Below are 15,367 nucleotides of genomic sequence, written 5' to 3' on the forward strand. Positions count from 1 at the left end.
ATTCAGATTTTTTTGTTGTTTTTATTATATTCAATGTAAACAGCGATTGATGAGCATCTCTGCCTCTGGTACATTAAAGGGTTACTTCAGCGATTAGCATATGGCTTTGTATCAGTAGAAACCCTGGAGTATATTCAAATTATTGTGCTTTCCCCCCTCATATCTCCCTGAGACAAGAGATTTATACATTTTATTTCTAGAAAAATTCCTCCTATGATGCAAATTGACGATTTTTGCATCATAGGAGGAATGTTTGCCCAAAGGCTAAAGACTACAGCCAGCAGAGGGAGCCATTTCCGCATGTTTTGAACTCGCGCATGGGGGATGGGAGATAACACTCGGCTTGCAGGGAGAGCTCAGCTGGCAGGCACTCATTTAAACGGAGCTATGGTGTGCAATGTAAGTCTTTTAACTTCTCAAATTAATTTCTATGAAAGTTAAGCTTGTAAAGGCATGAACTGAAACGCGCCAGACTGAACTCGCGTTGTGAATGTATGCCGCGAGTGTAGTCGCGATTACCTCAGCTCTCATCACTCCTGCAGTTAGTGCTCAGTGCTGTGATACTCGCGCGGTGACCCACTCATTATATTGAACAGACACGTTCAGTTTTTAATTGTAGTGTCTTCTCTAACTCATCATTAATAAAATAAGCATCATTAATAAAAAAAATCATAATAATAAGAATCTTACCAATTGTCATGCAATTATTAATATGAATGAATGGTACTCCATCACATCATCATCACTATTCGTACACCCCAATAGCCTACATGTGCCGTGATACAGAATTTTTTTTTTCAAAACATGTTCTGTAAAATAATGCATTGTGATAATTTCTCATCCAAACAGCTATTTAAACCGCTCGAGTGCGCTTCTCAACCCTCTACACTATTAACAGTAGGCCTACTTTTAATGTAGGTCCACATTTTGTTTTTGTGGGCGCCTTTATTCCCACTCTTTAAACTCTCAAATAAAACAATTTCGCTTTTTTCCACTTCCCTGATGGTCTTGATTTGGCGCGTCTCAATCATCTCACTAGTTCAGTAGTCATGGCACTGATCAGGGAGTCAGCCCATTGACTTATGTCCTAATCAGTGCCCTGAATAGTGGACTAGTGAGATGATTGAGACGCACCCGATCTCCACGTCGGAGAAGTTTCGCTTCTTTGCCGTCTTCCGTGTATGCATGGCGTGAAATGAGGGCGTGGGGGAGGCGGAGACTTTAATATATTAAAGTAATTTATCAAGGGCAAGTATTGCGTACACCTGGATTGCAGAGGTGCACACAGCTTAATAAATCAGGCGGTGAGAGGAGTGTAAGCATAAGATTGATAAATGAGGGCCAATGAGTGAAACCAAAAAATATAGTTCTGATGTGCAGCAAAAGTTTGTTGAGCTTCACAAAATAGAAAGAGGCTGTAGGAAAATAGCTAAAGCATTGAAAATCCCCATTTCCACCATCAGGGCAATAATTAAGAAGCTTTATTTAACTAAAGATGTTACAAATCTGCCTGAAAGAGGACGTCTGTATATTGTCCTAATGCACGGCGAAGAGGAACGTTCGAGGGCACAAAGACTCTCCAAGGATCACAGATGGAGAATCGCAGATATTAGTTGAGTCTTGGGGTCAGAAAACCTTTAAAAAAAAAAATCAAACAACCCCTACATCACCACATGTTGTTTGGGAGGGATTCAAGAAAAATCCTATTCAGGTGTTCTCCAAACTCATCAGGCATTATAGAAGAAGACTCAGAGCTGTTATCATGGGAAAAGGAGGTTGCAAAAAGTATTTAATAAAAAAGTACCAACAATTGTGTCCAACGTGTTTTGAAGAAAAGCATTAATTTCATAATGTGATTTACCCCTCATTTTCAATTATTTTACTTTAATAAAAGGGTTAGATTTTTGTGAATTTTTTAATAAAAGGTCAAAAGGATAAACAATGCAGATTTATTTTTTACAGCCATATTTGATCTATATCTATCTATCTATCTATCTATCTATCTATCTATCTATCTATCTATCTATCTATCTATCTATCTATCTATCTATCTATCTATCTATCTATCTATCTATCTATATATACACACATACACAACACTAATGTTTTAAAGGGATCCCCTGGTGTTGAGACTTGTATGGCTTAATATAACATAAATGATGTCTCTTACTGAATTATGTAGTAGAAAACCCATGAAAGATCTACGTTATTTTAAAAAATCGATTTTATATTTGGACCATGGGCGGCGCCATTTTGTTTGCGTTCTAGGTTGATGACGTAGAATGGTTGAACTCCTCAATCAGCTGGCGTTACCCGTAGCTATTTTTACCACAACGCAACTCGAAAATTGTTTCAGAGTTAAACAAAACCAATGAATTGCTTTGTAATTGTACTTAAAACACACTCAAACATACATGTGCACACAAACTCACCTACACAAGTCACAAACAGATCGGCGGGCGGGCACACACACCTGACAGACTGCGTTGTGTCTCAATCGAGAAGTTGGGCTGCTCAGTCTCCACGACAGGGGCTGAATCCGAAATCGACCCCCTATACCTTGAAATAGGGCATTATTTGAAGGGACGGCCATTTGTAGTGTTGTCCGACACCATAGTGGACATGTTCGAGTGCAGTCATTCAGTCTCACGTTCCACGGCAATAACGAGTGTACAGCAGATTTACACACAACAGCTGTCCAACTTCACGCACTCGATCGTCTTCATTCACTCCTTCAAGTTGTATTAGTGAACAAAAGTAGCGAAAGTAATTTGTGTCTTAAAAGTGAAAGTTTAAAGATTGAGGTTAATTCACTGAGCGTGCTCAAACTTTAATGCACAAACCCCATGCATCATCACCAAAACATCCTGCCTCTCTTCCTCACGTTAACTTATCCCATCATCCTACCTAGATATTTCCCTCTGCTGGATACATTAGGCATTACAGTTAATCTACTGCATATCAACAGTCTATCTATGATATCAACACAGGGAATAGTGATGTATGCGCGCACGCAGTGCGTGTGTGTTCGCGCCGATCTGTTCGCGCCTCATATGTGTGTGTGTGTGTGTGTTCGCGCCGATCTGTTGGGGTGTGTGTGAGTCTGTGTGAGCGAGAGAGTTTGTGTCCACATGTATGTTTGGGTGCGTGAAGTCGGACAGCTGTTGTAAATCGGCTGTACACTGCGGTGAACGTGAGACTGAATGACTGCACTCGAACATGTCCACTATGATGTCGGACAACACTACAAATGGCCGTCCCTTCAAATAATGCCCTATTTCAGGGTATAGGGGGTCGATTTCGGATTCAGCCCCTGTCATGGAGACTGAGCAGCCCAACATCTCGATTGAGACACAACGCAGTCTGTCAGGTGTGTGTGCCCGGCCGCTGATCTGTTTGTGTAGGTGAGTTTGTGTGCACATGTATGTTTGAGTGTGTTTTAAGTACAATTACAAAGCAATTCATTGGTTTTGTTTAACTCTGAAACAATTTTCGAGTTGCGTTGTGGTAAAAATAGCTACGGGTAACGCCAGCTGATTGAGGAGTTCAACCAATCTACGTCATCAACCTAGAACGCAAACAAAATGGCGCCGCCCATGGTCCAAATATAAAATCGATTTTTTAAATAACGTAGATCTTTCATGGGTTTTCTACTACATAATTCAGTAAGAGACATTTATGTTATATTAAGCCATACAAGTCTCAACACCAGGGGATCCCTTTAAAGAGGGTTTAAATCTCAAATATTAATCTTATGTATATGTGTGTGTGTGTGTGTGTGTGTGTGTGTGTGTGTGTGTGTGTGTGTGTGTGTGTGTGTGTGTGTGTGTTCATAACCTTTGTTTTGAAATCGGCCATTCAATATAATACACTACACTATACACAAAGGATTCCTGTGAGATGTGTGTCTGCTAGCATTCTAAGGGTTAAATCCACACACTCACCACTAGGATCAATACTCTGAGCTCTGGCCAGTATGACTCAGATTCCACTTGTTCAGCAATACTGTCTTTTCCATCTGACCGTTCCCCCATCTTCCACTGGACAAAACCACCGTACAAACTCCTGCATGCACTGCCAGAGCCTTGTCGCGCCACTGCAGACAGCTCACCCTCCACACCGAACAACTGTGACAGTGTGTACACTAAAACAACCCAAGTTTTCACATTATCACCAGGAGCACAGAATATCACACATTTTACGTCATTTTTATTTTTTTACTTACCTAGACAGGCATAGCCTGCTGCAGAGGATGCCAGGCCTGCAGCAGTGGGGAAATTATTCATAGAGCAGATATGGACCTTATGGGACACTATGCTGACATCAGAAGTTGGATCACCAGTATTCCTTCTCTTGCGAGCTAACCGTCGAACTGGTGAATTAAAATTTTACAGTTTAATATCAAAATGACAGCTACTGTCATTCAGTGCCTAGTAATGTTAATGTTCAAAAAGTCAGGGACATACTTTCCTGAAGACATGACTGCAACCTGGGGCAGCTGATATCCTCCTCCTTGCCATTCAGCCAGATGCGATCTTGCTGGAAACTTCTGCTGCATGCAATTGTTGTAGTTGTTTTAAGCTGGAAAACAATTATAGTATATAATGGTTACCTTGGCATTTTAGTTAATAATCTGGAGCTCTAAAAATGCATTGTGGTACAGTGACAAATGCTGACAGGGCTACTTATATGGGGACTATCACTCACCTGTTCCTGATGCAGTGTCACACTGAGGGATGAATTGATTGGCAGAATGAGATCTTCATCACGTTTCCCCCCTGATTCAATGGCAATAAGTAATAACTCAACAAAACTCAACATGTTCAGTAATCAATATTATAAATATTTACAGAAGATACAGTTTCCCCAAAAAGTAGTAGCCACTTAATTCACATTTACAAATGTGCGACTGTCACTGCATTGTATTACTGTTTTTTAAAATAGCTTAGTCACTAAGGCCCCGTCCACACAGAGACGCGTTTAGCTGTATATGTATAAATTTTGTACCGTATCAGCGTTTCGTCCACACGGATCCGGCATTTTAGAAGCATGAATCTGATATTTTTCGAAACCGTATGTTTAGGGTTGGGGTAGGTGTAGGCATTAATAAAACACATCTGTTAAGTAGCAAATGTATTTATTGTTGTTTTATTGCTATATTTATTGCTTTATTGTTTATTTACTGCTATACCCCTTCTAGGCACAACTCTTCTCCGTTTTTAGTGTATTTCTGTGGCAGAATTACAGCCCCACACACTGGCCTGGCATGCAAACTACATAGTTTTTAGTCAGTTTTGGTAATCTCGTGTGGACGCAGATATTTCTTGAAACGAGGGGGAAAAAAAGATTGGATTGGGAAAGCGCTGGCTTTGTGTGGGCTGGGCCTAAAAGTGGAACTTGATGCTGTAAGGATTGGTTTTACTGCCAAGACAAAAACTGAGATCCAACGCCCTGCAATAAAGCAATAAAACTCTTTCTGCGAGATCCTCTCCAGATTAGTGAGTGTGACTTCCCTGCCCTTCTCCCCTTTCCATCCTTCCCTCCGCTTCCCCTTATTCAAGTCACGGAATGCAGATATACTACAGATGATGTATTTTGTGAATCTATTGTTTTATCCCTTTCATGTCTGTGAGTCTTTTTAAAGGCCTCACTGCATTAACTAGTATGATGAGAAAGATTGAAACGTTTGAGAATTCTGTTCTCCGCTTTGAATGGTCTCAGAAAGAGATCTAAAACATTTCCCCCGAAACCAGGTGTTGTGTTGCAAATATTTACAATCATTTGTTTAGATCTGAGTATTTAAGAAAGGGTAGCAGGCTGCCATTTGGGAACATCCCATGCCATGTTGTGTCCGTGTCATAATGGCACTCTTACACATGGTATGTATTGTGCCAGATATCATGAATCTTTGAAACTATTTTCATATTTTTTAAGAGGTTTGATTTCCTTCTCTTTCTTCAGCTTTTATGGTAAGTCCATTCTTATTTGCTTTTTAGAAAATGTTGGGAGTATATACTGAATACTGTATAAATCTGATTGGGGCTTGAGAATTAGACAACAAAATTGCTTATCAGGGACATTTGCTTTGCTGCAACCACATTGCATCACATAAAAAGAGCAAATGGTCATGCTAACTACGTGTAAATTAAATCTTGTGAGTAGATGAGTTAAAACGTATCAATGAAAGTATCTCACTGGAATCCTTTGTGTATAGTGTAGTGTAGTAGCCTAGAAATCTAGACGCACCCTAGCGGCAGCAAATTTAATTTGCCCGCAAGTGTCGTCTAGGAACTCTCAATACCATTCTGAGCTGTGTTCCTCAAAATCTGAACGGCCCAATCACATCATGTATAGAGTCGGGGGGCGGGGCCATAATGACGACGGCCGAGTTGCGTTTGCGTGCTTCTAGTAAAAACAGAAACTGGCGAACGGCGGCGGTCTTTCGAATCAGCTCTGACCGCGACTCTGGAAGACTTGGAGTTAAGCTTTTCTCTGAGAAAAGAACAAAGAGCGGCACTGAAGTCATTCTTAAAAAGGGAAGATGTGTTCGTAGTTTAGCCAACCGGATACAGCGAATGTTTAATCAGTCAGCGAGCTCTGCTTCACCTTCGTTGCTCTGGTTGGTGTAGCGCTATCCTATCGCGTGCAGAGGGAGTTTGAAAGACAACCGTTTATCCCGCCCCTCGGATTGAGCCCTGTCTATGGTGAGTTTCCAGACCAAACATCTTGATGTGGGTCTGGCTTGTCAGGCTAGTAGTGTAGTATATTGATGGGCCGATTTCAAAACAAAGATTTGAACGGTTATGAATCAGCATATCGATTCAGGATTCGGATCGCCAATGTTGTCATGTGATTTTAGCAGTTTGACACGCGATCCGAACCGTGAATCAAGATGCTGATTCATAACGGTTCAAAAATTTTGCTTTGAAATCTGCCCATCACTATACAAGAGTAATGCAGCCTCCATTCTTTGTGAAAGATAAAGATAGAAATGTGCACAGGAAATAAAAACTTTGCAAAAATAATATACGATCCGCCTAATCCTGGCCAAATCACAGAGATGTGATTCGCAAAGGACTATTATTATCACAGGAACCTCGGTGTTCAGCGAAATATGGTAAGTAATTTGCGGGGGAATTCTTACTTTACAAATTACAGACATGGTCAATTCACATGGGATTAAGATCACGGACATTCTCTGCAAGTATTACAAATCACCAGAGGTCCCCAGATAATACTAGTCCCGTGCGAATAGGGCTTAAGACGAGACGATGACGAGACTGCACCAATGTCCAAAATGCTGACTAAGGACATTTTCAAAAAAGTGAAAAAAGAAAGTCCGCACCAAGGTCCGAACCAAAGTTCGTGTTTTGATACATCGTATGCATTTGGTTCGTTTTGGTTTGCTTTCACATTGTAGTTATGTCAGCGCACCAAAGCACTTGCGTCCTGTCGTCATCATCTATGTGGGCTGCATCTTAACATTGATTGGTTTGTTAGCAGACGTGTGTCTGATGTCAGTGTGTAGTCAATTCAGCGGGTAACTTTGACAAGAATGAATAAACAGACGCATATCGTTGCCAATACTGTTAATATTATGGCATTACTATCTGCAGCACCAACTATACTTGAGGCAAATTCACCAAATGAACGTCCTCGTTGTGCAAACATTTTTTCGGCGCCGACAGGAAAGGAGGAGAAGACAGGCTTTTTAGCCAAACAATGTTTTGTTTTATATTTATGTTTAAATATTATAATGTTATTTTTTAAATTTCATCTAGACTATATTGATTATGAAACGTGCACAGATGTGCAATATATGTCAAAGACATCGGGTCAGAAATGATTTTGACCACTTCATTAAATTTTGTTTTGTAGAAAGCTTTGTATAAATTGTATCTTAATTTTAATAAATGTTTCATCATTTGCCTGAATTTAATAAATAAGCTTTAATAAATATTATAGCAGACAAACCATGACGGAGCGATCATTTGCGTTGCTCATGAACTGGAGCGGTCTCATAAATAAACCGAAACTCAGCATACAGGCTACTTGTCTCAGACATTATATTATATTATCAAGCAGATAATAAAGCAGAGCACGCGGTTCACGCACGTGAGCTGACTGGCTACTACGCTTCTGTTTAAAATGCTGCGCGCACCATCACTGTGCTGTGCTGTTTATTCACTAATCCTACACCAGAACTTCCTGTAAATGGTCTGAAAGTCCGAACTTTATAGAAAATGCTTTCACACAAGAAACGAACCAAACCTTTGTTCAGTTTGGTCCGGACCGGACCAAATTTCGTCTGTTTGGTCCAGACCATGTTCCGAGGGAGGTTTCACACCTGTAATTTTGGCTCGTAGCAAACTGAAAAGTCCGAAAATCTGGACCAAACAAGGTAGGTGTGAAAGCACCCTAAATTAACATCCATTATTGTTGACGAAAAAGGACGAGACTAAAATGTTCTGCATAAAATAAAAACCAAGATAAAATCTCTCTTCATTTTCCTCTACAATCGTCTCTACTTTTTCATCACGAGACCAGAGCTCTGACTCACGCTCTCACTCTGCAAAAAAAACTCACAAATTTGTAAAGTTTTAATACGAAATTCAAACAATAAATAACGTTTTGGCGCACTTAAAGGTGCCCTAGAACCAGTGGTGGCTACTGGTCTGTCAGAGAGGGGGAAGCTCATTTTCGGCCAATTGTCTTATTTATTTAAAAGTAAATTCTGCCCTACGTTCCTTTTCAAGAAAATGGTCTTTTACCCTGTGAATGAATGAACATGAATGAATGAATAAAAAAATATTAAACTCTGTAAAACTGAAACAAGGAATGTGGTGTATAATTGTGTGAAATGTATGATGAAAATGAAGCAATTTCGCCAAGCAAATATCAAAGAAATAGGTTGCAGCAGTTTTTATTTCGACTGAACTTGAGAAATTCGCGATGGGACTGAGCGCGAATAGCTTCAGTGATTCCTTATAGTACAATCGCTGTCAGTCAAATGGAGATGCAGACCCTCCAATCATCACGCAGAAGCTCGGAGTCCGGGCCAGCCCACTCCCCATTCACTCCCAGAGACGCTGAGCGTCCGTGGGCGGGACATAATCACAGCGTTTATCCAATGACCGTCTAGTTTCGAAGCGCTGAAAAAAACCGTTCAAAGCAGCCCCATTGAAGTCAATGGACGCTGGGCTTCAATAGGGAAATGCACTGATGCTGCGGGAATGTATGAGAAGGAAATCGAGTCAGCCGACCTGCTATATGCAAGGGGGAAATCTAGCACTCGGAAAGCGTTCCACCCCTAGCCATTGCTAACCAAGCCATCACCTGCTGTTAGCATCCCATTGACTCACATTCATTTTTGAGTCACTTTGACAGTGAATAACTTTACATCTGAGACGTTTAAAGACTCCATTTGTCCATTGTTTATTTCTAAAGAAACACGACAATGCATAAAAGGCTCCGTTACCTTGTATCTTACACTATCGCCCCGTAGAAGCTGTTTTTGTAAAAATAGGCTAACTATTGCGTCATAACCAACGCGACTCTGTCGCACAGTTGAGAAATTACCGTATAGACCTGAGGAGACGCTCGCAGGCAATCTTCTACTGTCTATGAGACAGTCGGGGGGACGTGTAGACATAAAGTCTGATAAAGTCAAGGGGGAAGAATAGGGAGAAGCCCGTAGTGAGCCAAAAGCAACGGGAGAAAATATTTAAACAACGTGATTCAGCTTTCACTTTCCACAACTACTAGAAGACCTACAGCTGTCAGACAGGAGGCTCACGTCACATCTACGTCGTCAAGCTCAGTCTGAGCCTGCGCAGTTCGCTCAGCCATCAGGAAGTGAGTGCTCCTATACTGACATCACTTAACGCCGTAGAAGGCAATGGGATCCCTCCGTCCATTTCTTTTACTGTCTATGGCTATATGTAACTGATTCTGAACGAACTCGTCTTTGAGATTAACGTTTTCTAACGCATTTTTAGTCAATACAATGTTAATATAATAGTACATATTTGACCATTATATTTTGTGACATTATAAGGGAAGCCGAGCTTCCCTTGCAGTCTTAAAGAAATCGCCACTGCCTAGAACAGGGATTCCCAAAGTGTGTAATGGCGGTCTGGTTTTTTTAATGAGATTTTCCATACAATAAAAAAAAAGACAAGATGATCGCGGAAGATTTGGTTTCAAAGTGAAATGTAAAAGTGCCTATTTAAGTGAGTTTGTCATTGTGTGTTGTGTTTTTAATTAGGAATAATAGGCTAATGAACCCACAGTTCAAGCAACCTGCCCCCGAATAGGCGCTATTCAAAACCGAAACTAAAATCTGCTTGGCTGCACTTGCGCGGTTTCAGATCATGCATATGGAAGCTTAACTTTCATAGGAATTCATTGAAAGTACTCGCTTTGCTCTGCTCCGTTATTAATGCCGGAGCAGCCGTGTGCATATGTTCCTTTCGGTTAGATAGAATTAGTGATTTAAAAGCCCAGTCGGTGATACTGGTGTTACACGTTAATTAACCGGTGGGAATTTCCACACCGTCACATCTATGCGTGCCAACTCGTTTTTCATTCATTCCATATTATATATATTATAAATATGGCTGAAATCAGGAAAACAGTCAAGTGGGACGTTTCATGATAAAGTTAGTGACGAAGGAGGAGAGGGACCAAGAGAGAGTGAGGATTTGGAGACAAAAGAGACAAAGAGAATTGAGAAACTTTTTATGTTTGATCTCTTTGTTAATTTATTATGTTGTGGATCGTGTGTAGGCTAATTTTATTGTCGCACTTGAAAAGTTTCAGATTGATCCTCGTTTTTGTTTATTTTATCTATCTCGGACCTTATTCTCTTTAATGTTGTGGATCGTTTGTAACTTCATTGCAATTTAATTAAATGTACTGTCATTTTAATTTCCATAACCGTTGTGTTATGATGATGATTATGCTAGGTCCACAGTCATTGAATAGGCCTAGCGGCCTATTGCTGCAATTCTTTTATGCGGCTGAAAATAACCGTGCTTTCTGTTACTGAGCCTGTGTCTGTCACATCCTCTTAAAAGTGGAAGCTTGTGCATAGCTTTGTTGCATTATATTGAAACTTTTTTGTTATTTTCATTCGTGTTCTGGTTATTTGCGCATGATTAAACATGAGTCTTTATATGGCGATCAAACAAAGCTTTGTTGGTTTTTTGTTTTGTTTTTTGAAGTGGGTATTGGGGGTGCGCCCACCCGTTCGGGACATAGAAGGGGGTGCGCAGGTAAAAAAGTTTGGGAACCGCTGCCCTAGAATGAAACATTTAATTAACCTTGCCATTAGGGCTGCACGATTAATCGAAATCAAACCGCAATCGCGATTTGGCTTGTGTGCGATTATGAAAGCTCAAAGGCTGCGATTTTAATTAAATAAATAAATGCCCAGTGTGTTAGCGAAGAGCTGCTCTGTGATCAGGAGTAAACGCTGCTCCGTCTGAAAGACTGGGAGTTTGAGTCGTTTATAATGTGCAACAGGAGTCAAACAAGCGTTCATGCATTTTGCAAGCGTTCAAGCGTTCATGCACTGCATTATTATACACTTTATTATTATGAAAATACCCTTGACGGCTTGAAGAACTCAAATACACCATATTTTGCTGCAGTCGTGTTTATTGTCGGCATGTTTAATCAAAGCGTCTCTATCTTCTGTTTACAGCGTTAGCTTCACATCATGAGCTGTGTCTCATTTCGTTAAATTTCGAAGGCTGCGTCCTCCAGAGGACACGTCCTGTGTAGGATGCAGTATACGGAGTGTCCTCAATCAGAATTAAGCGAGACGTCCTTTGTAGGACACACAGGCAGGAAGTATCACGTTGCTATGCCAACACATTCAGCCTCGTTGCGCTCTCACGCCAGTTTATATGAATGAAAATTATTTATAACTTGAAAATTACTATGAAATGTTTCTTGTCTTGACAGCAATGTACTGTTCTAAACGTTTAAAAAGCACTAAAGCGTTGTAATCCCGTTAACAACTATCTGTTTGAGGTAATAGAGCTTAAAAATAAAAACAAGCTTGAACTTACATTTTAAACACCACACCTACGCTTGCACGTATATCTGGCAGTGGTGCCGTTTTTTCATATAATATAAAAAAAATATTTATGATGGTTGTTAACGGCGACGCAAAGAATTATGGGTTATCTCCAGCCGCGAAAGGCTACACCTCATGCACACTCCGAAATCCTGTGAAAGAAGGACGCATTCGAAGATCGCATTTGAAGTGTCCTACTCACTTTTTTTAAATGAGATAGCCTTATGATGTATGCACCCTTCAAATGCGACCTCCGGAGGACGCAGCCTTCTAAAAATGAGACACAGCTATGGATTTTCTGAAAACTAATGTCAATTACTTCTCTGAGGCAAATGTGGCGTTTTCCGCTCGAGGGCGCCCTCTGGCTTTCAGTATGAATTAAAAACTTTTGGGTCATCAATAATAAGAAAATAATGCTTAATACATTTTAAAACTTAATAAACTTTAAAAAATTTGTTGGACAATCCATGTTTTTCTTCAATGTACAGGAGTTTTTTCCCCCACTGTGGATGCACAAGAGGTTCATATTTCATATTAAAGACAGACTTTAAGAATAACTCCTTAGGCTTAGACCTTTCTAATGTTTTTTAGTCATAGGCTGTCTGCATATTAGGTAACCCAGCTGTTTTTTTTGCGTGTGTAAAATAATTTTTCTGTAAAATATTACAAAAAATAATGATAATAATTAGTATTAGTATTATATTGTTATATTTATTCTGACGTACTCTGACGTACTTTTTATTTGTAATTATGAAAATGTTATTGTAATTGTAATATTTCTTATTTTTAAAAATATTTTTAGCAGTAATAATAATCATAATTATTATTATTAGTCACATTAATATATAAACACAAAATGTTATATACACACACTTTTCATTTGTAAAAAATTATAATAACAATAATCGCATTTTAAATCGCAATCGTAATTTTACCCAGAATAATCGCAATTATATATTTTCCCCAAATCGTGCAGCCCTAATGTAAAATAAAAAAACAGGGCTGTGAGGCTTTTATGTGACTGGGATTGAGATGAGGACAATAATATTTTGGTTTCTGCAGAGCAGCAGAGATAAGTGATACCTAAACAAGAATGCTCACATGGTCGATCACAGCCACGGACTAAGAATTTGATAGAGGAATAATAGGACGAGAAATAGCCCCAAAGATTAATGATTACAAATTTGAATACTTTATAAAGACCAGAGAAATTTGTACGCTCTTTGTAAAATAATGACAACATTAGGGTAAGTGGCAAGATAAGGCCTAGTGACATTTAATGATATTTTTTTATTTAATGATAAGTATCACTGACAGATGACCGTAATCAAGAGGGTTAAGATTTTGGTCATTTGGAGCTAACGCCTAAATAGTTTTAATGGATAAGACATTGAAAGAGAAAGGGTACTTTAAAGGAAACCCTAATCAATAGATTTTGAACGTTTTACTAAAAACATGGGGTTAAATGAGCTTTCTCCCTATTTGATAGCAGGAGAGTGTCTCACTCACCAATTTCTAAAGAAAACAAACAGGCCTGGGCTGAAGTGAGGGTGTTTGTAAAAGCCACTGTTGAAGTAAGTGACTGGAGTTGATAATGTGATATACAGTGAGAAACTGGGGGAATTTAAATCTGAATGTAAACAAGTAAACTGAAAGATGTTTTACAAGACTTAAAAGTGCTTAGGTGGATTATTATCTATCTTACTTGTTTTTGTCGGCTAGTTTGAGTTGGACAACTATTGTGTCTTAAACCCTAAAGGGTCTGTTATGATTTTGATTCATTGAGAACTACTGATTGTTTTTTTCTTCATTTATGTTTTCTAAAGTGTGTATTTGATCTCTGTGGAGACTGAGGGTCTGGCCTAGGGATGTGGGTTTCCAATATGCAGAAACAGTGTTTTGCAGATTTAGCCCGGTTTTTAGATGTGAAATATGGATTTGAAACACTAAAGAAACCAGATGAATATTGCCTGTGATATTGTCTGTACCTCTCCCTGAGGGAGAGCACGTTATCAGTATGTTTTGGGAAACTTTTTGAGTAGAGTTCGCAGCCCTGACAGAAACATGCAAAGCTGTTGGAGGGTAAAAGAATTGCTTAATGTGGTAGGAGGTGCGCCTGATATTGGGCCGCCGAGGATTGCCAGATGCGCGCCAACTTTAATGTTTGTATTGTGTTCTCTTTCATAATCTCGTTTCGAGATTCACCTATGGGAAGGGCATCTGTAGCTGACCTCTGCAGAAGCCTCCAATTGCACCAAGTCTGACAAGACAGGCAGGAGTGCACAGCCAATGCCCAGTAAGGCCCCACCCCTTACCTGCGGGCATATATAGGCTGCATACGCTACTGCACATCAGTTGACATTCGCTTCTCGCGATCTCTGTACTGACACAGTTCGGTTAGATTTGCGCTGCTCACTTATTGTCTGCAGGAGGAAATATCGCCCAGATCAGCCTCCACCGGGCATGACAGTTCGATTATGCCACATTCTGTGTCTGCATTCGGAGCCGCTCGCGTTCTCGTCCGTCTCTCGCTCGTGTCTCTAGCCTATTACGGGCCTGCCCGGCCGCGTGTGGGTCTCATATCGCCGTTAAGGATTTTCACCCTTTCTGTGTGGTCTGCTTGGGCCTCAAGCACACAGAAGAGGCAATAGAGCCTTCATATTGTGTCTTCCCAGGAAGACGGACCCACGCCAGGCGCCCCCTGTGCGTTTGCCTAACCCCCCGGTCCCGGGACGTAATTTTAATCAGGTCAAGCAAAAGCCTCGAAATAAGCTTCTGGGCTCTCTTCCTGCCCCAGAACCCCTGTCCAAAGGATGGAAGGTTCCTGCTGTAGGGTGCCTCCCGTGGCTGCCCAGCCCATGTGTTTAGTGGACGATGTGTGTTCCCCCTTGTTCAAGGGGACTGTTGTGAGGAAAATTTCAAAAGCAGTGTTACCACACCGCACATACTGTGTTCCCCTCACCCAAATAATAAAGGCTTCGGCCCCAGTGTTTCCCAGAAAACAAAACACACACAGAAACACAAAAAACACAATAAATCTAACGAATCACATGAATTTGTCACAGCGAGATACCCTCTCAATGCAGGGAAATACCCTTTTCTCTCGTAATTGTGAAACTGCACGTGTCGTCCCTAGTTTCTCCACTAGAGGGTGCCATTGCATCACAAATAAGCCAGCTAGGCATGCTCGAAGCCAGCACGGCCCGAGTGGGCATACACACGAGCTGTGTGTCAGCCTGGCTTACTGCAGCACCACCCAAATGGATATTGCGCATGATATTA

General features: G+C 40.5%; 1 protein-coding gene across 3 annotated transcripts in view; it reads right to left on the reverse strand.

The window, feature by feature from the left end:
- The window catches only part of mvda (mevalonate (diphospho) decarboxylase a), a 108,270-nt gene that overhangs the window by 72,962 nt on the left and 19,941 nt on the right, over positions 1–15,367 (reverse strand). For all 3 annotated transcript variants that reach the window (XM_067419925.1, XM_067419926.1, XM_067419924.1), the window contains 4 exons: positions 4,708–4,778; positions 4,467–4,581; positions 4,226–4,372; positions 3,945–4,144 (listed from right to left, as the gene is read on the reverse strand). In XM_067419925.1, the coding sequence (XP_067276026.1) occupies positions 3,945–4,144; positions 4,226–4,372; positions 4,467–4,581; positions 4,708–4,778 (533 nt within the window). The remainder of the gene's footprint in view (positions 1–3,944; positions 4,145–4,225; positions 4,373–4,466; positions 4,582–4,707; positions 4,779–15,367) is intronic.

This window comes from Pseudorasbora parva, chromosome 16, assembly GCF_024679245.1.
Source record: "Pseudorasbora parva isolate DD20220531a chromosome 16, ASM2467924v1, whole genome shotgun sequence".
In the NCBI taxonomy this organism is placed as follows: Eukaryota; Metazoa; Chordata; class Actinopteri; order Cypriniformes; family Gobionidae; genus Pseudorasbora; species Pseudorasbora parva.